Raw genomic sequence first — 27,787 nt, forward strand, 5'->3', positions numbered from 1 at the left:
TAGTCTGAAAAGAATCATCTTCTCCAGCAACTTCCGAAGACAGGAGAGTATCGCGATGGGGCGATACGAATTATAATTCGGTTTTCCGGGCTTCTGGGTGGCTATCACCCTCACTTGCCTCCAATCATCCGGAACAATGTTGCATTCCAGTAACTGGTTGAACAAGCTCAATAAGCGCCTCTTCGCGACGTCTGGGAGGTTTTTAAGCAAATTGAACCTGATTCTATCCATCCCTGGAGCGGAATTGTTAAATGCAAGGAGAGCAAGCGAGAATTCAATCATCGAAAAGGGGCGATCCATATTATCCCTGTCAGCAAAAGCATCACGTAACTCTTGCTTCACCGGTACCGAATCCGGACAAACTTTCATTGCGAAGTCGAGTATCCACCGCGACGAGCTTTCATGATCTTCATTTACGGACGATGCGTTGCGCATTCTTCTCCCGACGGTAGATTTCATTGAGGTCTCGCGCGATAAACCTTCAAAAAAAGTGCGCCAATATCCGCGTTTCTTAACTTTGACCAGTTCCTGGAACTGGATCTCGAGCGCGATGTACCGTTTGTGAAGTACGATCGAACCGTGTTTCCGAAATTCTTTAAACGCGGCGGATTTCTTGCTATAAAGTTGTGTACACTCATCATCTCACCACAGATTGTGTGGTTTCCTACAAACCGAAGGTCCTGGCACTGGCCGACCTTGTGCCTGAAAAGCGTTATCAAAGATTAACTGGGATAGAAACACGTACTCTTCTCGCGGGGGGAAGTGCTTCTATCGACATTACGCCATCAATGATGGCCTCCGTATATTTTCCCCAATCGATGTGCTTCGTAAGGTGATATGAGAGGTCGATAGAAACAGATTGATTACGTCCATTGGAAATCGAGACTTCGATCGGCAAATGATCACTATTAAAGTCGTCGCAGAGGTCGATATATGTTGTCGTCGTACAGTTCCCCCCAGCCTGTTCCGTGGGAGTTAAAATCTCCCAAGAGCAACCGTGGCTCGGGCATGACCGAGCAAATGTGCTAGAGATCTCTATAGGAAGATATATCGAGGCGATACTGAGGACTTTTCTTCGAATAGTCACCTGACATGCGACAGCTTCGGTTCCTGATATCGGACCAAGATCGACTCTATAGAAGGAGTGCTGTTTTTTGATCCATAAAAGCACCCGTCCATATGGATTTGCCCGATCGCGACGGATTATGTTGAAATCAGGAAAATGAAAGTTCACATCTGGTTTTAGCCATGTTTCACATAAAGCAAAAGCATCGCATTGTAATTTGTTAACTAAAAATTTGAAAATATCTTCGACAGTTCCAATATAGAATCGTAATCATATTGGCCTTATCGACAAAGTTAGCCATCGAAGGATATGAATGACTCGAGGAGGGGCATTTTTGAAGCCAGCTGCTTCAGGAGAGGAGTCAGAATATGAAGAACAGTTTTGACCATGATGTTCTTCACGGGGTTGGAAGCATAAAAGAAGCTGAGGATAAGCTTCACGATGCCAGAAAGTGTGAACATTGGAGCGCTCGGAGATTGTTCTGCTCGCTGTCTATGCTCTCTTTCTGGCTGAGAAATTGCAAAAATTGACACAGAAAAAATTAGACGGCGAATAAATCCGCTTCTCTCCCTCCTGCGACACCGAGTACATTTGTTTGCAATCCAGTATCGCAACAGTCACTGACCGTGACGCGAAGCTTACTGGACCCAACCATGTCAATGGTCGTAACAGACGAAAATCGCTTTTCCAGATCTTTGCTAATCTGGCTGATATTCAAGCGTTTGATTTTGGGTCACTAGACCACTAGAGTCGGGAGGGTTGGCCTAGAGGTGGGGGTCATGGGGGAAACATTGGTGTTGCTAGTGTACATTATGTTTTGGCTCGCTACACCGGAATGCAACAAAACATTATGAGTTATGGAGTACGATGTACCCCCGCCATCGTCACCTTCGCGCATTGCGGATATTAAATGTTTCGCGACAGCCAGGCACACACAGTCAAACACTTTTCACAGGAGAAGAGAAAAAAAATAACCTAAAAGACCAAACGCCCGAATGAACCACTCGCCCGAATAGGTCATATATTTATTATTATTGGTATTAGACGTTGCATAGTAGCATAAGCATTGAAAATCAATATGTGATTATTTATGTTGCTATATGGTAATTGTTAATAAATCAATAAATAATAAACATTTATGTATACCTCCAGATTCTTATTTTTCTTAATCATATTAAAAGAAAAAATATGCCAATCACATGGAACGTACCAGTTTGTCTAGTTCTCGCTTAACTTTTCAAAAGGTCCTAAGTAACATTTTTTTCATGCATTAATTTGAATAGCGCAATCAACAGACCAATATGAAAGCTTTTGATTGCATGAAAGCTTTTGATTTCACTACTCAAATTAATTCATGAAAAAAATGTTACTTAGGACCTTTTGAAAAGTTAAGCGAGAGTTTTTCATTCTTTTATGCTTCGTCACACTTTTTGTAATAAACCTCTAAAATTTTTGTATGAGTCGTCACGCTGCTCAAAACCCCCCTCCCCCCTAGGAGCGTGGCATACTTTGTGGATGGCCCCTACCATGGATAGTCGATCGCAAGAAAGGTTCTGCGTCCAATGTTCTCATATAGAATCTGTCGATATGAAAATATATATTGTTACATTCTGATGGATAAGAGTTCATCACGTCTTCACCGGCGTTACATTATAAGACGTGGCTCGTTTTTGTTTATCTTTAAAACGAATTTCGCTTGAACCTTCATTACATTTAGAAAGAAAAATGCATGAAGAAAAGAAGGGTGTATTCCTATTTGCGCCTCTTATTTTTGACGATTGGTTTAAATAAATATCCTTGCAACGTTATTTTTCGCTACAGCTCTATTTATTCCGTCAGGTTTTGATTCCTTTCAGGATGTTTGTGGACCGGTATAAGTGACCAGCATATAGTATAAAACATATTTTAATATCTGAATCTCTCAACAATACTGAGCGATTGAAACTGACTTTTTTTTCTATGTGAATGGAATGCAAAACACAAAAACAAACACACACAAAACACAATTCAAAAGGGGATTTGCACTTCGGGAAAGTTTTCCGCCGAATTTTTGTCACTGGGCGAATGGTCTTTTCGAGCATTTGGTCTTTTCGGGCGTTCGGTCTATTCGGGCGAATGGAATTCGGGCGAGTGTCATTCGGGCGTTTGTGATAGAACCCCGAACGGACGGTCACTCGCCCGAGCCATTGATGAAGAAGAAGAATTCAGTACCAAATTTTCAAAACGACTTATCTGCTTTTGTAAACAAAGATTCAAACGTCGATTTGGCAAATCTGATAGCACTCCCACGCAAACCAATACCATCAACAGGTAGCAGAAATCTTCACCTATCTATTGATGATGTTGATTTGCGTGGGAGTGCTATCAGATTCGTCAATTCGACGTTTGAATCTTTGTTTACAAAAGCAGATAAGTCGTTTTGAAAATTAGGTACTGAATTTCGGTTAGGGGCTGTCCATATACCACGTGGACAGTTTAGGGGGGAAAGGGTGTATGGCAAATGTCCACGATCCATACATTTTTTTAAAATTTTTATGAGCGGTTGTACACACTGGAGGAGATGGGTGTCTAAAACTGATCCAAGCCTGTCCGCGTGGTATATGGACATTGGACAGTCCTTTATATGATCCATAAATTTGGCCATATGACCCATAGATTAAAAAAAAAATGTGGATCAATTTGTATAGTCTTATTGGCTTCTTCTAAAGCGTTATGGATCATATTACTGAAATTATGGATCCACATTACTTAAATTATCATCACGATCAAAATTGCGCAAATTTGAATTATTATGGATCGAAATATAGTTTTTTTATGGATCATTTTCCAAAGACTTATGGATCATTTTTCATACGTTTATGCAAAAATAGCAGGAATGTTATTGTTTTTCTTGATCATGTCTAAAGAACCATTTTTTTCCTATTAATTGCTAAATTTTAGCGTATTTACGTATCTTAAAATTATTCTTTATGGATGCTCCTGAACTATTTTTTGGATTTATCGTAGCGTTTTCATTTTTTATGGATCGTATTTGAACATTAAACGGTACAAAGTAAGGGTTGCCGTCAATATTCAAATTATTCCAGATGTAGAAGTTGATTTCAAGAGTGGTTATTGCACTATCCACAAATTGGTCCTGTTAGTAAGCGTTTGAAACTTTTCTCACAAGAGGGAAATCGCGATATTTTCTCATGTGTAAAACACGACTGAAATTTAAAAAAAAAACTAAAATTACTAGAATGATTAGAAATGCTTAGAAATGATATGCAAAAAAAAAGTTAATAAATATAACTAATTATTATTACCAACGAATAATACAAAATAACTAAATACTTGCATCCAACCGGTGAATGTTAGGTTTTTGAACAATTCTGTATGAGAACCTACCAAAACCTGTATAAGAACTGGGCATATGCAAAAATGCTAGACCCTACAATTTGACAAGTTTTTCTTAAAATATTTATTTTTGTTACATTTTTTGTATAAGAATCTAGCAATTTCGCATATGCCCAGTCCTTATACAGGTTTTGTTAGGTTCTTATACAGAATTGCTATCAAATCTAACAGTCGCTGTATGCATTATTCAATTTAGGTTTGTCAAAATAGCTTTACCAACATTTGAATAGTTTACCCTTATTCTCCAAATAAAAAAGCTATAAAGATGTCACATTAACACTGTCGCTCTCTTACAATCCCATTATCGGTCTTATGGTGCGCATCCACTGTCCTCCCTTTTGCCTAGGATAAACAAATCCATCCATAGTACCATATCTTAACTCGGGTCCGATCCAAATCTCAGCTCGTGTAAAAAGAGCCATTCAATTAAATTAATTTGCTCAACATTATGTAGTGAATTTAGCGCGTTACGTAAATCGGACATTAATTTTCCACTAATTGATTGGATTGCTTTGGTACCTACTGCTTTTCACTTCCTTTGTGTGTGGGAGTGCGATTTATCCATCCTCCGAAGCATGTTATACCAGGGCTAATGGTCCCGAACCGTTTGTCCTTAGCTTCCCGCAGAAACGAAGACGTCTCGCAGCATTACTCACTTTTGCTTAATGTGAGTATTAATGCCTGGCTCGAATCTATGGGCTGACGCTTCCGAAGGTGATATGTGAAGGATTATTTATTGTCCAGTGATGAAACAGCCATTTTCTTCCTTTGTTTTCCTTTTGCAGTAATATATGCTGAAAGGCTATACTTTCAAATGAAAATCTTTTCTTTTTGAAAATTTATTTCATGTATTCTTAGCACAATATAATAATCAAATCTATGTATACAGTATTATTATTAAAAAGTAATTTTTTGTATAACTTTTTTGTTACTGTTATAAATTACATTGAAGTTACTAAGTTTGTTCATGCCTTGGGGATAACCTGGGATAACCAAGTCTGATTTATTTCTAGCAGAAATTTATCTTGCAACGAAATGAAAAATGTGTATTGTTATCTGACGCTTTGTACCATTTGAATTATGATAATTGATTCGATAATTCTTTTGCTGCAAATATAATTTGTTTTTTAGCTTATTCAGTGGAATGTCTTCAACTGTTAATAACAATTCATCGAAAAAAAGTCACAACTTTGCTATTCAGAGCTTTAATGGATGGGGTAAATCAGGACCAAATATGAAAAACAATATTTCCGAAAAAATGTACATATCCTATTGCAAAAAAAAGCTAAATGATATTGAATAATCAGTGCAAAAGTCCATTCAAACAAGTTTAGGTGGGTGGATTTATTTTCTCGCCGTCGACCTCACAGCTAAAAGGTCGTTTATCTTCCGTTCAGATTTTGTTTCTCGCAATTAGCTGAATTATAGTGACCACTTGACGTTTCTCCTGGTGCAGAAGTTAGTCAAACCGACGAGCACAGGAAACGAAACCTAAACGGCGACGGACGGCAGAGCGGTGATGAACAAAGAAATCAAGTTTCAAGCAATTTATATCAATTTTCCTGCTAGCTGTTAAATTAACTGTGAGTTATGGGTCAGCGGGAATCATAACTCGTGAGTAAGATGCAGTCAGTCAGCCCTAGTGGCCTTCGTCGTTTATTGCACGGCGAGGATGACGTGGAAGGAAAATTGACCAAACCAACACCCCACACCGTCGTCTTCATCGTAGATCGTAAACGGACTGGAGTGGGTTGGAAAATTCAATTCAGCATTAGCTTCAATAACAAGGATTTATGCTCAATTTGAAGCTGCTAAGTGGTCAGAAGTTAGGCAAGGTTATTCTGTATCTAATTCGTGTAATTTTTAAATCTATTTATTTGAATAACAGCAAAGTCCATTTGGCACGTTATCGAGAAAACACAAGATAGAAGTTTCTGGATAAAATTCTTTAAGTCTTATGTCTAATAATGAATGTGATTCTGGGGAAATATTACATTCGGAGAAGTGTTACATTCGGGGAATTGTGATTTAGAGAGATTGCATTCAGTTTTCGAAAAAATGATGCAAACAAGCGGTTTGAACACCCTCACTGTAGCAATTATCGACTACGTAATACTTTTATTTTTATTTTTAAATCAAACTAGCATTCAACAAAGCCGCTGCTTTCATTTCAGGTATGGTTTCAAAACAGACGCGCTAAATGCCGGAAACACGAGAACCAACTGCACAAAGGTAAGTCTTTCAAGTAACCTTCGAAAAACGCATGCTCAAATCCAGCAATATCCAATTCAGTTCATTAAGTATTTAAATAATCAGCCTAATTCGATTTGCAAGCGGTGATTTGCTAATCGTAAATTTTCAAACAACATCAACGTTCACCCCCTTTTACCAATACAAAATGCACTGAAGCTGAGCTCAGTCGAGGGGTGTTTTCAGTTCCACGTGTAGGTATATGCCGGTACGCATGGCATACACGAGGGCCTCTTGTAGAATGTAAACATTCGAATACGATAAATTTATTAGCGAACGGAATTTATGTTTATTCATCTAAACACTACTCGAATTCTACGCCAATTTCACTCGCTCTACCATTTCGCAGGAATCACCCCAAAATCGAAGAAGGGCTATAAATTCCAAAAGGCAAATTTTCTAGCATTGCTAACGCAATGAAATCGAATCGAAAGAAAAAGGGGTTTTCCACTTTTTCCGCAATCTACCCAGACCCAGCTTTTGGATATTTCAAGCAGCACTAACCGCAGAAAGATTGAATAAATAACACTCTCAAACTTCCACAATGAATATTGACTTCTTGTTGGCCCACCACATACCTACCTCGCATGCATGAGTGAGGATGCGCAAAAAAGGCATATGCCAAATTCGAAGTACGCATATATTTCAACTGGGCTGTTGAAGGATTCACTCCCTAATGCCTGCGTATCTATATTTTTCGGTTGTCATCAATTCTCAGACGTAATCTAATTTGGAGCTCTATGAAAATTTTATTGAATTTCAACCCTCATCTTTCATCGATGATTTAGGATTCGAATCGACCAATAATATAATATGCCCAGAGAAGTTGAGAATATTTCCTAAACGAAACTGGAACTTGTTTTGCATGCTAGAATTTTATAGTTAAGAGGCGATACACTAATTATTTATCTATTTTTTCTTTATTGGTATTTTTGTTTAATTTTTCCTCGTTAATTTTTAAGCCCTTATATAATTCTTCAATCCGTAGAACAATGTTTGTTTACAAAATAAGCTATTCCCAAATAAGCCAAATCGCAAATCAGTCCCGATGTGTTACGATAATAAACTGCTTCGGGGGGATATGCTGTATGGTAAATTTCTTTTAAAATTTTACAATTAAGGGGGAGGGCACCCCCATACATTTGGCGCTTTAGCTCCGTGGCAAGTGAAATTAAAAAAGTTCGACAGAGTTGTAGGAGAAACATTTTCAGAACAAAGTAGCATCAGAGACCATTTGAAATTACGTCAACGATGACTTCAACTTAGAAACTAATTCTAAGTCGTACGTAACATGTTTTTACGCACCGAATGTAAAATATGATTTTGCTTTTTAAGTTTCATGTAATTTTAGGAAAGGACGTAAAGTTAATTCCAGTTCGCTCCTTTTATGTGCATTAAATAGTACTTAAATGTACATGTTTTTTTAAGACATGACAAAACGCCGAATAATATAATATGTCTAATCATTACAAAAGACTCAATACTCTAACCAAGGGAACTTAGAATACACAAACATGTTTAAACTTGTCAGTCCTATTAAACAAAAGTTTTTTCAAATGTTTTGTAAATACTGGCAACGTAGCGATCTAATTAATATGGTTCAGTTCAGATTGTTGTGAATTCAACTTATTTGATTTCAGTTGAATTGGTGGTGTAATCAAGCTTAATTTGAATACTTATATAATGCATAATAGATCAATCTTCATTGCAGTATTGAATGGTTGAGCAATACCGAACAGGTAAATCCGGGTGAGATGCCGTGCCGGTATAGATGCCGCACTTCAGAGGTCTGGTAGAACGGACTTGATTTATTGGCACAAATGTACGTGAGAGTTTACCGTTTATAGCGAAAACAATAACATAAGTAGTAACTGCTCATTCTTATCAGTCAAAAAAGTAATATGATGGATGTACACTTTTATTTATGCGGCAGAGGCCGTAAAATTTCTAACGCTATTTTTAATAAAGATTTTTCGTACGGTTTTGCGAAAAATCTTACGAATCCACATGTTTATTTCATTATGTGAATCCTCTAAAAAGCTTGTAGGTTATGTTTGTATGCAGTTTACGTTTTGAGTAAAAATTATAATGATGTGGCGCCTATTCCTTACAATCGCTTTATATGCCGCAAAAGAATCAGGGTGATATGCCGCAATCCAATAAATTCATTTTATTCTCCTTTATGATTTTTAAAAATAATTATACATGGCAAGTGGTAGGCTGGATTGAATAGTATTTTTAATAATTATATCTATTTTATCCTTTATGAGGAATTGTTCGATTTCGATTTTGATTAACTATCTACTTATTTACACTAATATTTTCATACAAATTTGATAACCTAGATTGGAACGAGCGCCCTAATCGCTGAAAAGGCGCAAATAACCCCAAACCGATCTTTACACTTACCAAAGCGTTTTTGTAAGGTTTTTAGTCCGGTCAGACGGTGGACCTCAGATGTTCGAGTCCTGCGTGAGGTCTTGAGGATCATCTGCACTTCTGCAGCAACTTGTTTTGTACTCGTAGGCATTTCAGATTATGCGTTTTGGCGCAGCTCTGCCAGACCGGCATGCCGTATTCGATCACGGACGGGGAGGATGATTTGCTTCTGCGGACAGCAAACTTATTTTTTAGTGGCAATGACGATCGTCGGTTGAATAAAAAGTACAGCATTTTCAGCAAAACGTTACACTTCGTTACCGTCTTGTCAACCTGTTGCCGGAAAATAAGCTTGCTGTCGAGGATCAAGCCAAGGTAGTCGGCCTCATTGGCCCATTCAACAGTCGTGCCATTGAGGGTGATTTTACAGTTTCTCAGGCGGAACATGTTTAGGGGTTTAGAGTGGGCGAAAATGATGACCTGGATCTTCGCCACGTTGATACAGATCTGACCACTCTACCTTGCTAAACGATGGAGTACACTGCGAACAGAGACAGAATGCCACCTTCTGGAGGTTCTGGCACGACCGGTATACTGGTGGAGTGTCGAGATTGCGGCCTTTCGATCAACTTGCCTGAAGGCTAGATGGAGGATGCCACGTGCCTGCACCGAGGGTAAAAGAGCAGGCCGCCGTGAAGTGAAACACTGCAGTAAAACTGGCCTTTAACAAGGCCACCAAGAGCAGCAAGAGAGCGTCTTTCAACAACCTATGCGAAGGTACCAACGTGAATCTGTGGGCTACAGGGTAGTGATGGCCAAGACCAAAGGGGGCTCTTCATCCCCCGAACGGTCCCCGGATAGGTTGGCGTGGATTATCGATGTACTCTTCCCATCCCGAGCCACAAGTCCCTGGCCTCTTGCACCACAAGGCAATATGGGTGCGGCCGAAATGGTGGCTCCGGTGACGAACGAAGAGTTACTTCCGGTGGCCAAATCCCTAAACGAGCAAAACTCCAGGGCCTGATGGAGTTCCAAATAGCGCTCTCATGGCAGCAATTATAGTGAATCTGAACATGTTCAGGCTAGCTATGCAGAGATACCGCTAGCTATGTAAATAAAGCCGCCAGGCGACCCATCGGCGTATAGACCAATCTGTCTTATAGACACGACGGGCAAGTTGCTAAAGAGGATCATACTCAACAGGCTGACCCCGTACTCGGAGGGTACGGACGGCCTGTCAAGCAATCAGTTCGGTTTTCGCAAGGGTAAGCCCACGTTGGACGCTATTAACTCGGTGGTAAAAACCGCCGAGATAGAGCTCCAAAATAAAAGGCGAAATATTCGATACTGTGCGTTAGTTGCACTTTATGTGGAGAGCGCATTCAACAGCGCAAGCTGGGATGCCATCGCGCTCGTTACACCGGCTCAGACTGCCGATGGGCCTGTACCGGATTTTGGAAAGCTATTTCCAGAACCGTGTACTATTATACGAGACCGATGCTGGTTAGAGAAGCGTCCCTATTACCGCAGGAGTTCCGCATGGTTCAATGCTTGGCCCGATATTGTGGAACCTTATTGTCGTGACCGCAACATCCACGCTCCGATTAGCTAAGAGCGGTGCCACCCTCTACTCGTTATCGGGGTGGATGATGCTATCTCCTAACGACAATTCAAGTAGAAAGCAACGCTTTCTACTCGAATTTCGTTGGAATCTGCTTCCTCCGGTGACATTTCAACCAGCAGAGGGCGGTGCCACCCGCTTACTCACTGTCTACTACTGTCACCGGGAACTCCTTCCGGACCTACTCCTGTAGGTCCTTGCCTTGGAATGGGAACTGCGTCGATGCGTTTCTACACATCCGTCGAAAAACTGAAAGTTTTCATACAGTACGCACCCATAACCATGCCTATCACGAACACTAGTGATGCATGGCTAACGAATTCTTTCGGATTTGCATTATTCATTTCATTCGTATTATCCCTCGTCCTTCAACCATGTTTGCCAAATAGTAATGGGCGCTATGAAATAATTACTCGATTTTCCATTTATAATTTCGAATACAGCTTGAGCTGTAAATAATTACTTGTTCATATTTTACAATTATATATTTATTATTTAACTACTACACATCTCTACACTTATGTACGACGGGGTTCTAAAGCTAAAGTTCTCTCCTGGTGTTAAGATCGTCGGCCTCGCTAAAGTTCTCTCCTGGTGGTTATCGTCGACAACCGCAAGTCAGTTCAACATGCAGTCAGTGATTCATGTGGGTGAAGTCGCGATCGCATCAAAGCGGAGTTTGAAGCTCCTTGAAGTCATAATAGACGACAAGCTAACCTTCGGTAGCCATGTCGACTATGCCTGCAAGATAGGGCTTCGACTGCTGTTGCGGCATTATCGAGATGGATGTCCAACAGTTCCAAGGTGTGTGCCAGTAGACGTAAGCGACTTGCAGGCGTTGCCCTATCTATTCTTAGATACGGCGGCCCGTCCTGGGCGAGCGCTCTGGGGGTTACCAGTTACCTGAGGAAACTGGAGAGTACGTACCGCTTCATGTGTCTCAGAGTGATATCTCCAACGGACGGGAAATTCGCATTGCTGAACCGAGAGATGAAACAGCTTAACTAACGGAGCACTTAACGTGTCAGCGCAATGTTTTAGAACAGAAGAAGGAATGCCGTCAGGGCCGGCAGCGAACACAAGATTGAATTTCTTGGCTGCAGCTATCACTATGTTATCCGTGATACGAGAAAGTCTTAAATCAAGAACATCCCGTGAAATTCCAGCTATAGCGTCGCGTACTTGTTTCGTGGTCTCGTGGATGCTGTAAAATCATGAAACACTTAATGGAATCAACGCGCGAAAAGATTGCACTATTCACTTTCGTCTGGGTTCGTTTGGAGTCTTGTTTCCGTGCGATTGACGTGGCAATTGTTGAGAAAAAGATTGTAGTCCCGATAGCGATTACTCGCAAGGTTGAATTTGTTTGTAGTACGAAGGGCAGCTAATCATTGTAGTTTTAGAGCACGCAAACGAAGATTAGACCATAGAGGTTTTTGTGGAGGCATCTTCGCTGGAACAATATTGAAGATTACTTCTTCTACCGCTGTGCTAAAACATTCCACGGCGTCGTTTACGTTTACAGTCGAGTCGAGAAAACTCCAGTCGATATTTCGGAAAGCATTTCGTATAACGCAGCATAATCAGCTAGAGAAAAATCCAGAACAGAGTACTCAGTCAACGGTTCATAGACATGAAACATCATCTGGAACAATATTCTATGAATTTTCTGGAGAAATTTCCGAAGTAACTCTAATTATATTTCCAAGGTATTCTTGAGAAGAAGTATGAGGATGACTGACTGCAATCCCGATATTTTCAGGTATTTTTGGAATGATGTCTTAATTCCAGATTCAAAACAGAGTTTTGTTTTACTACTGTCCGGATTTTCAAAAAAATTTCTCAGTCATCAACCGTCTAAGACGAGTTAAGTACTCTCCATTTAATTCCACCAATTATTTTCGAATCTTTGCAGATACGTATTTCGGCCACAACTGTGTGGTCGTCTTCAGTGTCTTGTACTTGACTCGACTCGACAAGACACACAGTTATGGTCGAAATACGTATCTGCAAAGATTCGAAAATAATTGGTGGAATTAAATGGAGAGTACTTAACTCGTCTTAGACGGTTGAATACATTCCACTAAAAGAGCTGAATATATTTTTCTCAGTCATACCTAAAGGGAAGTCGGAAAGTCGGGAAGTCGAAGGAATTCCTTCAGAAGTCCCTGAAGGAATTTCGCAGGAGTTTCTGGTTTAATTTTCGAAGGAATTCCTGTAGAAATCTAAAAAATTATATAAAAATTGCAATAGGTATTTGTTTGGAAATTCTTTTGTGAATTTTTTTAACTATTCTTTGGAAAATTCTTTCAACAATTCCTTCAGAAATCCGCTTAGATTTTTTTTCGAAAATCTGTTAAGGTTGCTCTTTGGAAATTCTTTCAGGAATTCATTCGAAAATTCCTCCTGAAATACATTTAGTAATTCTTCCGGAAATTCTTTCGGAAACTTGTCCAGCACTAATTTATAAAATTCCCCGGAAGTTCCTTTGAACATTCCTCCAGGGATTCTTTTGGAAAACCTCCGAAAGGCTTTTGTAAATTTATCCAGAATTTTTTCGGTAAATTATTAAAGAATGGAATATGAAACCCTAATGGAATTTCCGGAGAAGTTTCTAATGGATATTCCAAGAGATTTCCAGGATGAATTTCGAAAGAAATTTCTAAAGGAATTCTCAAAGGAAAATCCTTTAAAAATTCATTTGTAAGTTCCATTGGCAATTTGATTTGAGTTTCTACGGAAAACACTTCCGGGATTTCTTTAAGAATACCTACGGAAATTATTTCCGAAAAATCTTCCGAAGTTCTTTTTGGAGGATTTTTTTGTGATTTTCTTTGTGAATGCATTTGGAAATTTCAGCGAAAATTGAATTAGGAACTATTATTTTTTTTAACGGATCGCTTCACTAATTATTTCAGGATTTGCTTATAGAAATTCCTTCAGTTAATCCCCAAGAAAACTTTTCCAAAACTCTAGAAAGAAATTCTTGCAAATCCTTCGAATTTTATCTAAGAAATTTCTTCAGAAGTGTGTTCTTCCGAAAATTTCTTTAGAAATTTCTACGGATATTCCTCAATTTTTAAGACATTCGCATATTCCTATTGAAATTACGTCATTATAAAAATTTGCAGAAAATCATTTTTTTTCTCATAACAATTTTGGCGTATATAATTAATATTCAGAGAAATTATACGATTTGGTGGATCACGCGCCCCAGCTTAAATTTCAGGGAAAATATTCGATTTGGTGGGACACGTGCCACTCCGCGAGTGTCGCCATCTCCGAATTGACAATCCTTCGCCTTTGCTCGCAAGGCTAACTATCCGAGCAAAGCTTGAGAGCAAATCAATAACTTGTTTTGATGTTGTGAAATCGCCGAATATGATTACTTAATTTGATATCTTTTTGGTCGTTTTAACGGTTAAAATAACAAAATGTATAGCAGAAAAATCTTACTGTGACATCAAATCGAAAACTATTCCTGCTATCGATGAGAGCAAATCGAGAATTGGTTTCGATAACAAAATAAGTACTCAGTTTGATGTCAGATCATGCAATTGAGAAATCTACAGCAAAATGAGATCAAAATATGTAATCAATCATGATGATTCATATTTGAAAATATGATTTCAATTTGCTGTCACAATCAAAATATGTTTTCTACATGCTCTCATTATGTTTTCAGACTTTGTTCGGGTAAAGACCGCATATGATTTATTTATACTCGTCAAGAACAGTTTCCGTTAACCGCTAGGACAATGGCTGCCTTGAAACGAATCATTTCTAAAACAATTACTACACCTAATAGAGGTTAGCGGCAGATTCAAACGCAGATCATATCGATGTATCAACATCCACAAACACCATCGCAAAAAAACCGGCATGCACCAAGTCAAAACACTTAATCTAATAACGAAGATTCCCCCCGGGACCCATTATGAAGTTGGGCGTATCCCTCAAGCTGCTGCAAAAGTGATTTATTTCTGCAGTCTATACACGGATGAGTAAAAAATCGTAGCATTCGAATGTTCGATGCTTCCATGGTTTGTCCGCACATATATGCTCAAAGACGGTATCGGCCGGCCGATCGATCGCCAAGGCAAGGTCAAATTAAAGCTTTTTGTAGCCCCCTAACAAAACCAACATCAGACACAATCTAATGAATCGTTAAACAGAAAACTTTCTGCTTGGGTGAAACAAGTGCAAAAATAATCAATACAAGTACCTTCCCGAACAGCAACACCGAAACCACACTTCGTATGAAAACAGTGCCCGACCCAACAGGGTTTTCCCGTTCTGATGAATGAGGGTGAAGAGATACAAATTTGTTTGCAGCCTCATCACGACTGCGACATCCATCGTTGACAAGGTTTATGCGTGCAAATGGAAAATAGCGTCCAATGGCAAAGGGCTGAGGCACTGCACTGCTTTAAGCATATGCGGTATTTCGAAAAATTTCGTTTCAGGTGGTTCGAAACGAAATTCCGCGGAATTTCGCGGAATTTGAGCATGGCGAAATCTGATTTCTTGATTTCGTTTCGTTTCGTAAAATTACAAAAATTTCGCTACAAAAAACCAGCTTCTAACGAAATTTAACGGAATTCCGCGGAATTTCGAGACAAATTTAAACTTAAACCATAATTTATATTATCAAAAATTTTGGCTGCGCCGCTCAACAAAAGCGTAAAATTTTAAGTTATACAAATTTTTTTATTAACGCTTACTACCATTGGCGTAACTACAGTGGTTCCATGCTGGTGCAAAGCTGATTGAATAAATAATAGAAGCATCAGACAAAGAAAACATAATAATTTCTAAAATTTTGATTGGATAAAGAAAGAACTGTCTGTATGGTCTTAATATTGACACAGCATAAAATGTTGGACACATTGTTTAAGGAACACAGGGTGCTTAGCTTATCGGCATATTTCTAAAAAAAATCCTGATTAAAAATTGGTTTCCTCAGCAAGTATTTAATCTTTAAATATTTAAAAGTTTTTACAGAGCTTTGCGAATATATTTAATTAAACCTAGCGTGTTCATAGTTCTTAAAGATGCATGGCCTTTCTGAAAGAATTATCAAAAGAACCCTTTCGAAAAAGTGAGAGCCAAATACTACATATGATATGTCTGAATCGATCCAGATATTTTGAAAGCATTTCTTTCTGTAGTTTTGAATGGTGATTTGGGGGATTTTTCTGCTAATTCCAGAAAATCAATAAGAGATTCCAGATAGGCAAAATCTGAGTTTTCAAGAAATTACCTCTTCTTTTAATTTAAATGAGAAAGAAATTGGATTTTTTCGGATGGATAAAACTCCAAAGGCGTCTTACTACCCAACAAACAATAAGTTGAATATACTAGTTTTTTAGCTGAAGAAGCCAAATTGTGGCGAAATAAGCTCTTTATCAGCCTCGAATGCTTGTTGGGATTCTAATCCCATGAAGTTTTTCTGAAATCTGGCGACAGAAAATTCGTTACTCATACTCAACCTCCTGTGAAATTATGGTTCTGAGACGAACCGACAATGCCATTCCAATCACAGGCAAAATCAGAATTTTGAAAGAAAATTTCTTTTGTCTACTCTGACATCAACGACAGATGATTTGCCATACATGGAGAAAAAACTTCTGCAGCGTCGCCAAGCGATTATGATTAACCTCCTCTAGTGTATCTGAGAAAAAACCGATTTGTTTTCAATAATGTTCCTTTCCAATTACAATTCCCAATTAGTTACGCCAATGCTTACTATATAACCCCATTCTTAGTCGACAAATACGTATGTAGTTTTCTTCTATAAAACGTCTTCAGTATTTCCATGATTCAAATTTAAATTTTGTGGTATTTTCTTTACTGTTTGCACAATATGAATGCGGAATGGATCGTGTTGCTGCTGTTCATGGGACGGCAGCTAGTCCGGCAGAACGCGAAGTGAAAAAAATCTACCTCGCGTAGCAGAAATTTGTTTAACCAATGTTAACTAATGTCTGCATCGAAGAGCACAAAATTGTTCAGTGCGGAATCAATCGTGTTATAAAAGATTATTAAAAGAATTAATTATCAATTAAGAAGCACATTGATCTTGCGTTGGATTGATTTAAAACAAAGTTTTCGTCTTCTTGTTTTCAAAATAACTTTGTATAACGGAACGTGTAGTTTTCCGGCTGTAGCAGTATTGTAACGCAGCAAAAACAAGTTTACTTCTGCATCCGACGGTTCGGTAATTTATTTTACCTTTCCTTGAGGATTGGAAGATTGTTTTTTTATACATATAGCAAAAAAACAATCTTCCAATCCATGAAAAAGGTAAAATAAATAACCGAAACCATCGGATGCAGAGTAAACTTATTTTTGCTGCGTTACAAGACTGCTACAGCCGGAAAACTACACGTTCCGTTATATACCCACAGTCGTCAAGCATTAATTCGTTAACTTCGTATACAATAAATATTTTGTCGCTTATCAAGGGGTTTCACATGAATTACCTTCTCAACTAACCAACGATTCCTTTCCCGTAGCGCTCACGGAGATGCAGAGCATTCCTCGGTCTCTTATAACAATGAGTGTTAAACTAATTTTCCTCTCCTAATCCTAAATTGACTATAAGCACGTGGCCAGCATCATTATTGGTCATGAATTGGAAACTCCGAAGCAAGTATACAATAAGAATAACTTTTTTGTATTCCAAGAATATTATTGAATTGGTGAGCTGAGCATATTTGCTTTTTCTCGTCCAATCATGATTAGCAACTAGGTACGATGTGTATAGACGAATCCAAGTAAAAATAAGAAGAAGACAAACGACGGTGTTAACTTTGACAGATCCTACAGGACAGCATAGGGAGATCATTTTAAAATGCTTATAATAAATTCTAGACAAAATTTAATTAAAATCTGATTGATGTATGGTACGGAAAAAGTTCCGAACTGTATGATAGATACATTTTTGGAAAATATTCAAAAAATTGAGATAAGCTTCCAGATATGCAATTCAGAACTTTTTCCGTACCGTACATCAATCAGATTTTAATTACATTTTGTCTAGAATTTATTATAAGCATTTTAAAATGATCTCCCTATGCTATCCTGTAGAATCTGTCAAAGTTAACACCGTCGTGTGTCTTCTTCTTATTTTTACTTGGATTCGTCTATAGTTAATCAAGCTAATAAGCTCTCTTTGACTATTTGCACAATAAGAAGGGCATTTCTAGATCTTCGCACAGAATTTGCAATAAAAAAATCCAGAACGGGTTGAAAGATCATTAAAATTGCTTAAAGGAAGTTCTTTACTTATTATTGCTTGCGCTCATACTGACCATAACGGCTGTTCTCATATGTCAAGGACACACAGACAATAGCTTAGTTTGTCGCGCTGATTATATATAAGACTATGGGTCTGTGAAATTCAATCTGAAATACATATCTTTGTGCATTTTAGAAAGGTGCACAGGATTCTTCTAGTGAGCAAATGTATGCTATATATGTAGACGAAGAATAAAAAGGAATACATTTTGGCTGATATGCCCTTTTCAAATGTTGGTCTAGTAATATCAATTCTCTATCTGCGTATACGCCTGGCAGATGAGGATACATAATTGAGTATCCCACTAAATAAAAAAATCTAAGCATTCATTTTCTAATTTTGACTGAGTCAATACTGTAAAACCACGCTGACAAGACAATATGAAGTATGCTTCAGCTAAAAGTTATAATTCTTAGGTGAACTAAGGTTTTAAACGAAATTTGAATCCGTATATGAAAAATCCCACAATTTCTTTATTTTCATATACTTACTGATATAAAATTGATCAGATTCTGGAGCACACGCTCCACGATGAATTCCTTTGAAAGCGGCACAAATGCTGGGGTATTGCCTTATCGCCAATGGTATATGCGGCGAGAATGTGGCGATTTATCACAGATTGCCTCTTCTGTTATTATAACTCTTTTGGTCGCAAAACAGTTATTCGACTTCGAAAAACTGAAATCAGAATTGCATACATGATGTAAAACCAATTTTAAAAAAATTCCGCGGAAAAAAATTAAAATTTCGTTTCGTTTCGAAAAATTTCGAATAAAATGAACCTTGATTTCGTTTCGTTTCGAAGTCTCGAAAGAAATCTATATTTCGTTTCGTTTCGATCCGAATCAACATAGACATTTTAAATTTCGTTTCGTTTCGTTTCGTTAGGAAAAAGTGTGTTATCGCATACCCTTACACTGCTTCACTGTTTGCCAAGCCAAATTGGCAGACAAATAGAACGTAAACAGTGGAAGCACAGCAGCGAACATAATGTATGTAAATTAATGCTGTTTATAAATCCGGTACCGGATATAAGAGAGTGGTGAGCAGGCACTTTGGTGTATCGTTAAGGAAATCTTATAGATATTCGTATCAGTTCGAAGAAGGTTTCAATAGGTATCAATTAGTTTTACAATTTCATGTGTGTCGTACAACCATTTAGAATGAATACATATAATAATTAACAAATGAATAACAAAACCAACGATATACAACGATTCTCACACCAAATAGTTAATTCTATACTCCAATATGCGGAAGCATGTCTATATGTCTATAACAAAATGACTCGTATCGCTTACAAAGGTGTATTCTAAACCACGTAACTATCCAGTTCTTCACATTAAAAATTCTGAACGTCTGAACGTCTGTGGGTTCAACAGATATCGACATGATTGCACTAGAACTGGTTATACCACATGGAGCATCGCTCGGGTGTCGTGTATGTAGAGGACTACCGGTCTAATAAGTGTTTTATAGATAGCCAGTTTGATACGGCGACGAGCTCTAATCGATGGGAGCGTTTTTCGGAGTTCAGGATACATACGATTTCCTTCCACGATGCGTCTCCGACCTTTTCTTCTTTTCTCCACACTGCAAAAATAACATCAACACTGGGTACATTTGTATGTGGTGTAGAAACCTAGCACGCGTGCCGATTCTCCAGCTAGCACGTGATGCTTCCAAAGGTGGTTTAAAATTTCAAATCCCTGCAATGAAATGTCGATCATTGATCCTGAATCGACATCTACATGCAGCTCTTCCAGACCTCAAATTGATAAATCAGCAACACAGTATACTGCCAATAGAAATACACTCAGAGCAGAACGACATATTGCAAATATCAACTAGAATCGCATCTGGCTTAACGTATCTCAAAGAACCTAACCGCTACGGGACCTGTGAAGCACCAGGGCACCCTTCACAGTATTGAACCCTCTATGCGCTAATCGAAGCTATGGAGTAGCTGACTTTTTGCTTCTTCGAGATAATTGGCTACTCATATTCAATCTCAACTTGAGGTTAAATAAAAGTTAGATTTTTTTTTTCCAAGTTCGTTTATTTGGTAGGCACAGGCGTGTATAACACTTTACGGAGCCATATTTCTTTGTGATATATACAATCAATGTCATTTTTTTTTTTCAGTTAGTAAGATAGGGATAGGAGCCAGCGTACTCGTGGTGACTCGAGGTTAGTTTACAATATTTAAGGATGGACGAGGCTTAGGATTCGGAATCTAGGAATTTCGGCTGCTCATCCGGGCATTTGGCGTCAGGGACGATGTGGCGTGTCGTCGTGCTCGAGGATTGGTTCTACTGGGAGCGTCCGGATGGCCTGAGTAACGGTGATCTACGGAACATAGAGACAGAGACAGTACAAAAAAAAACTTTGACAAAAGAAAAAAAACAAAAATTAGATTTTGATGTCAGAATCACAAATGAAACTATAAATGGCCTGCATATAGACCGCATCACGATCCCCCAAAACACCTTGAATTTCCCTGAAGGGTTGTTTACCTCGGGCCACTAGGGTATCCAATAGTCGCTCTCTGGAGGCGTCATTTTCCGAGCAGAACCAAACTACGTGATCGATGTCATCATAACCGGCTCCGCACCTACATAAGTTGCTATCGACAAGGTTTATTCTGTACAGATGTGCGTTTAGTGAATAGTGAGTGGACATAAGTCTCGACATCACGCGAATGAAGCCTCGACTTAAGTCCTCACCTCTGAACCACGCTCGCTCAGAAACTTTTGGAACTATGGAAAATAGCCACCGTCCGAGTTAATTGTGTGTCCAATTCCTTTGCTAACTTTGAAGAGTACTCTAACGGACTAATGGGAAAAAGTGAGATTATGATTATGCTTTATTTAGTTTTTCAACAAATTGGTATCCATATAGATTCGCATTATGCGTTTTACACATTGTACACTGTAGTTCGTCTTTGACGTTCTTGATACGATACCAATTTGTTTTCATCGTTGCTGTTCATGTTAATACTTAAGTTGTGGAGTGTATTGTCAAATCCCAAGTGGCTTCGATTTTCCTACCTATGGATTTGCCGACGACTAACATGTGGGTTTGTTCATTACTACCTTATTCGAACCGATGCAAAAGGCTCTTAAGGTAGTTGAAAGTTGGTGTCGCCAATATGGCCTATCGGTTAGTCCGAATAAAACATCTATTGTTCTTTTCACGAAAAAACGTAACCGTAAAGGTATTCGTTCATTACATCTTTTTGGTTCTGAAATCAATGTTACTGATCAGGTAAAGTATGTGGGTCTAATTTTGGATTCAAAGCTTCCTCCTAACATTGTGTTCAGAATCAAAAAAGCGTGTATGGCTTTTGGCCAATGCCGACGAACCTTTGGTAAAACTTGGGGTCTCAAGCCCAAATGTATTAAATGGATTTACACAACAGTTGTACGACCAATGTTGGCTTATGGATGTCTTGTGTGGTGGCAAAAGGGTGAAGTGAGGACATTTATTTCACTTCATTTATTTGGTTTACATCTAAACAAATAACACTGAATCAACAATTTGACGCCACAACATTTGGTGCGGTGGGGAATCTTTTTTGACCGCAGTTTCTTCTGGAGCCCGTATTAGGCCCAACTTCCACAGATGATGCGCCTTCGTATTTCACGCCTAACATTATTATCAGCCGTTAGTAAGGATCCAAGGTAGATGAATTCCTCGACCATCTCTAAGGTATCCCCGTCTATCGTAACACTGCTTCCCAGGGCCCTGTTGCGCTCGGTTCCCCCCACAAACATGTACTTTGTCTTCGATGCATTCACCACCAGTCCAACTTTTGTTGCTTTACGTTTCAGGCGGGTGTACAGTTCTGTCACCTTTGCAAATGTTCGGCCGACAATGTTCATGTCATCCGCGAAGCAAATAAATTGACTGGATCTGTTGAAAATCGTGCCCCGGCTGTAACACCCGGCTCTCCGCATGATACCTTCTAGCGCAATGTTGAACAATAGGCACGAAAGTCCATCATCTCACCTTGTCACCCGGCGCGATTCGAACGAACTGGAGTGTTCACCCGAAATCTTCACACAGTTTTGCACAACGTTGCTTTGATCAATCTGGTAAGCTTCCCAGGGAAGCTGTTCTCGTCCATAATTTTCCATTGCTCTACGCGGTCTATACTGTCGTATGCCTCCTTGAAATCAATGAACAGATGGTACGTTGGGACCTGGTATTCACGGCATTTTTTGAAGGATTTGCAGTACAGTAGAGATCTGGTCCGTTGTCGAGCGGCCGTCAACGAACTCGGCTTGATAAGTTCCCACGAACTCATTCACTAATGGTGACAGACGACGGAAGATGATCTGGGATATCACTTTGTAGGCGGCATTAAGGATGGTGATCGTTCGAAAGTTCTCACACTCTAGCTTGTCGCCTTGCTTGTTTCATTTCATTTATTTAGTTTACATCTAAACAGATAACACTGAATCAACAATTTGACGCCACAACACACGGTTCGAGGCCGCATCTCTCCATCCTCGAATACGTCCCACGCTCGCCAAGTCGTTTTGCACCTGGTCTGCCCATCTCACTCGTGCGCTCCACGCCGTCTAGTACCTGCCGGATCGGAAGCGAACACCATCTTTGCAGGGTTGCTGTCCGGCATTCTTGCAACATGTCCTGCCCATCGTACCCTTCCGGCTATAGCTACCTTCTGGATACTGGGTTCGCCGTAGAGTTGGGCGAGCTCATGGTTCATTCTTCGCCGCCACACACCATCTTCTTGCACACCGCCAAAGATGGTCCTAAGCACCCGTCTCTCGAATACTCCGAGTGCTTGCAAGTCCTCCTTGAGCATTGTCCATGTTTCATGTCCGTAGAGGACAACCGGTCTTATAAGCGTCTTGTACATGACACATGTGGTGCGGTGGCGAATCTTTTTCGACCGCAGTTTCTTCTGGAGCCCGTAATAGGCCCGACTTTCACAGATGATGCGCCTTCGTATTTCACGACTAACGTTGTTGTCAACCGTTAGCAAGGATCCGAGGTAGACGAATTCCTCGACCACCTCGAAGGTATCCCCGTCTATCGTAACACTGCTTCCCAGGCGGGCCCTGTCGCGCTCGGTTCCGCCCACAAGCATGTACTTTGTCTTTGACGCATTCACCACCAGTCCAACTTTTGTTGCTTCACGTTTCAGGCGGGTGTACAGTTCTGCCACCTTTGCAAATGTTCGGCCGACAATGTCCATGTCATCCGCGAAGCAAATAAATTGACTGGATCTGTTGAAAATCGTACCCCGGCTGTTACACCCGGCTCTCCGCATGACACCTTCTAGCGCAATGTTGATTTTTTTTCAATTGTACACAAAATTGATTATATTTGCAGTCTAATGGAACCATAAAGATGTGTCAAATATTCCTTTTTGTTGTTGAAACAATTCGATGATGGTTAGAAGGTGCAAAATTTGATGATGCTTCACAGATTTTTTTTTTAATCTTTATTAGTGTGTTTTTTTAATTATTAACTAATGCTCCACAGACACCATGGGCGGGAGAAAGTTAATGGAATGTCTTCATTTGTCATATGACAAGTTCGTACAATCCCATTTACGTATTTCAACCTCAACAGTAAGGCCGTCTTTAGTCGAAATACATATCTGTTAAAGTTACAATCTAGTGGTGGATTTGAATGGGATATTACGACCTCGTCTTATGACAAGGGATTTTTTTTATACTTTTGTCTGTAATATTTTGTAAAATATCTTTAGTTTAGTATTTTGTCACAACTAACCTAATATAATAAAAACTCCAATATTCTAATATTGAATGGGAACGTTCAAACTTTTTAATAATAAATTCAAGATTTTATTTGAAAGGATGAAAAACTGAAAGAAAGAAAACAAAATTCTAGAAATTGTAAATGTAAAATCGATTAAATTACGAATGCCCAAAATGTGCTTAAATATATTTTCGAAAACAAAATAATGATTTTGATCGGAAACAAAGATTTGGGGCTTCAGGTTAAGCTGTATTCAAATTAGTTGTTTTATAATTTTATGGTTTTCTGTGTTTTTATGATGAGGTTATACACTGCTTTATTTACTTCATTAGTAAGTTCTCTAAGTTAAGAACATCGATTTAATTTGATTTATAAGAGAGAATTGTGTCTTTCCTCACATAATTTTGCGAAGATTGGAAAAACTTCATCAGCTATTCAGGAAGGTTTTCTTTGAATTATTCTGAATAAGATCAAACAGAGAGCTGAACATCAAAAATAGCTCGGCTGTACTACAAAATATTATACGTTTTTACTACTTTCTGTAATCATTATACTCTAAGAAATAAAAACCAATTTATACTGGAATGCAACGTCCATTGGCTCTGTCAGAAACTTACGAAAGGGGAAAAGTGGGAAAAAACCGGGAATTTGAAAATGAAATTTCAGTGGCCACCCTGATAACAGTATCATCGTGTTAGCCTCATGATATACGAATGCAAAAACGATAAATTGGCTTAGAAACCTTGCAGTTAATTGCTTGCTACCAGGTATCTGGCTGCACACGGAAGTCGTGGTGGTGCATAACCGCCATGGGTTGCAGCAAGCGAGGATAAGAGTAGGGACCTGCACACTTAACTCCGTGAGGTCTCTTAAGCATCTGGGCGTGATGATCGACGATAAGCTCAATTTTACAAGCCACGTCGATTATGCATGTCAGCGGTCTTCATTGGCGATAAAATCCTTATCACAAATGATGTCCAACAGATCGGCGGTACATAGTCAAGTGCGTAGGCTGATAGCTGGCGTAGCATTGTCTATCATCCGTTATGGCGTGCCGGCATGGGCCGTATAGCACTAAAGGCCGAGTACAATGTAAAGAAATTGATCAGAGTACACCGGCTGATGTGCCTACATGTCGCATGCGCATATCGCACCATATCATATGAGGCGGTGTGCGTTATAGCTGGGATGATGCCGATTGGCATACTCCTAGAGGAAGATGTGGAGTGCTACAACGAAAGGGACTCGGTGCAAGTGCGACGTGTCAAGAGAGCAGCCTCGTTGCTCAAATGGCAAAGAGCATGCTGCATGGGACACCGCAGTCAAAGGTCGTTGGACCCACAGACTAATTCCGGATGGTTGAAAGGAAGCATGGTCAAGTCAACTTCCACCTAACACAGATGTTGTCTGAACATGGTTGCTTTAAAAAATTCCTACACAGGTTTGGCTTCGCAAATTCTGCAGAGTGTCCAGAATGTGTAGGTGAGGTAGAGTCGGCAGAGCATGTGATGTTCGCATGCCCGCGATTCGAGGTAGAACGCAATGCCATGTTGCTTGTTAGTGGTATGGACAACCTCGTCGAGAGGATGTGCTGGGAGGAAGCTATATGGAATGCGGTGAACACAGCATCTCAACAGAATATGTCGAAACTGCTGCGGTGGTGGCGTCTTGAACAAAACCATCGAGTGCAGTAAGGGCAACTGTGATGCAGTGAACACTTTGCTCACTCCGACAACCAACATGTCGCGGGTGGGCTGCGGGGACCTCAGTATGTAGATATAGAGGTCATTGCGGTTCATGCGCGGTGGTTGTTGTCGGGGTGCTCGTCTCCAACGTAAGATTATGATACGGACCGCTAGGTTACTATCATAGCTTGCGATCGACGGGTGGTGAGGTAGCGACCCTTGAAGTCGATGTTGTGTGTATTAACGTCAAGTGCGTTAGCATAGGCGTGAGCGTTCTCAATAGTCCCCCCTGATGTATTGCTTAATTGCGGGCCGGGGGTACGGGCTGGCGAAGAAAGGGTTTTGGTTTTAGTGGGTCGGGTAAGAGTTACATGACATACCCATCCCCACACTACCTGAGTTACCTCCTCAGGTGTCTGGTTGCAGATTTCCGTTTAATCTTGCTCAAGAAAAAATAAAAAGGTTTCCGGCTGTGCTACCAGCATGATCTCGGCAGTCTAGTGACTACCGCTTCTGCCTTATGGACATGAAGTCTGGCAAATACTACATTACATAATGTGGCATAGACTACATCACTTTTCTTAGCCAATCATCTATCTATACTTTTGTTCATCTACCTTACCGAGTTAACGAAATATCCTTCCCGTGGTATTGTACGGATGCAGAAGTTTTCTCGGTCTCTAGTAGCAACAATAACTAGACAGTTTTTACACCAATTTTGACAAGAAAAGTAGCTATTGACAAGTTCAGTTACTCTTGGCTAAATTAAGCTAAACTGTATCCTTGTTTAGATATTCAACTTTTGATTAATTCACCGTCGGTCTGTCGATTCTTTAAAAAAAATTAAAATTCACTGAGCCTTCCTGAACTAGCAGAAATTATTAGGTATTTCCAGAAAACGTTCAACAATTTTATGAAAGTACAGAATCTGTAAGAAACTTCAAGACTTATGGAAAAATCTCAATACATCATTAATAATACACTTTTTGGAATGGAAAGAATTCAGCATAGACTCTAAGAAGCCTTTCGGAATAGATTTCTCCTCTACAATCCCAGAACCTCCCACGATTGTCAGTTTAACCTCTAAGCTTTCAAACCTCTGATTCTCTTTGAAACGTTTTAATGATATTTTTTAGATCTAGAAATTGAAACTGTATTGATAGCATTAGATTTTTTAGTTATCCATATGGTATGTTCTTACCATAATCATGGGTAGGACAATGCTTCGACTGTCCTACCCAGTTATTTTCATGCGTAGGACATGTCCTACTGGTCCCACCCACTCCCGGCGCCACTGAATCAACAATCAACGAGTCTCAGGCTTAACCTATCCTACAAACGACATGAAGGAAAATTGCTTGAATCCCAAATCGGGTGACCGACACGAGAGTTAGGGTGTAGCCAAGGAACAAAATAAAAAACAAACTCGCAAGGCGGCAATAAATAAAACACCGGAATGATAATTTAATAAACTCCCCTCCCGGATTGTTGTTTGAACAAACCTAACCGAATACATCCTAGGAAGGACATATACATATAGTCTTACGGGAGAGTGTAACAAAATGATTATTTTCCCGTTTTCGATTTAGATTAATTTATATATCTTGGACATCGGAATATATTTTGGCCTTTGACTACATTTTACATGTTTTTACCCAAACTTTCTTTCAAAACCATTAGATAACATTTGATGGTGAATAACGGGTATCGTTCAAAAACAAATTGTAGGACATTGGAATAGTAAAATCTTCACCTGTCATAAGACGAGTTTATACAATCCCATTGAATTCCACCACTTAATTGTATCTTGACAGATACGTATTTCGACCTCAAAAGTAAGGCCGTCTTCAGTGTCTCGTACTTCAGTCGACTTCGAGTCACGTCGTCGAGTCAAGTACGAGACACTGAAGACGGCCTTACTTTTGAGGTCGAAATACGTATCTGTCAAGATACAATTAAGTGGTGGAATTCAATGGGATTGTATAAACTCGTCTTATGACAGGTGAAAACATTCCACTAAAAAGCTCAAAATAATTTTCTTAGTAAAATCTTGTTTATATGCTTTTCACAATGATGGCATTGATCATCGAAGTACAAGTATATTCAATAGGTTAGCAGAATTTCGCAGTACATTACATTGATGAAATTCAACTCAGGCGATTCGTTGTGTTCCATGCGCCCCTGCCTAAGGAAGAAGGATGTAATATAACTATAGTGATTTTAGAAAACATTTACAGTTAAATATCTATAAATAGATGCTCAAAATCTAACTACAGTTATTTCATATTGATATTCGCTGAGGCACTTCCTTTCTGAAAATATGTTTAATA

At 39.3% G+C, this 27,787-nt stretch overlaps 1 protein-coding gene across 5 annotated transcripts in view; it reads left to right on the forward strand.

The window, feature by feature from the left end:
- The window catches only part of LOC134217712 (pituitary homeobox homolog Ptx1-like), an 81,559-nt gene that overhangs the window by 42,361 nt on the left and 11,411 nt on the right, over window positions 1-27,787 (forward strand). For all 5 annotated transcript variants that reach the window (XM_062696527.1, XM_062696525.1, XM_062696523.1 and 2 more), the window contains exon 5: window positions 6,637-6,694. In XM_062696527.1, coding sequence (XP_062552511.1) covers window positions 6,637-6,694 — 58 coding nt within the window. The remainder of the gene's footprint in view (window positions 1-6,636; window positions 6,695-27,787) is intronic.

This window comes from Armigeres subalbatus, chromosome 2, assembly GCF_024139115.2.
Source record: "Armigeres subalbatus isolate Guangzhou_Male chromosome 2, GZ_Asu_2, whole genome shotgun sequence".
Taxonomy (NCBI): domain Eukaryota; kingdom Metazoa; phylum Arthropoda; class Insecta; order Diptera; family Culicidae; genus Armigeres; species Armigeres subalbatus.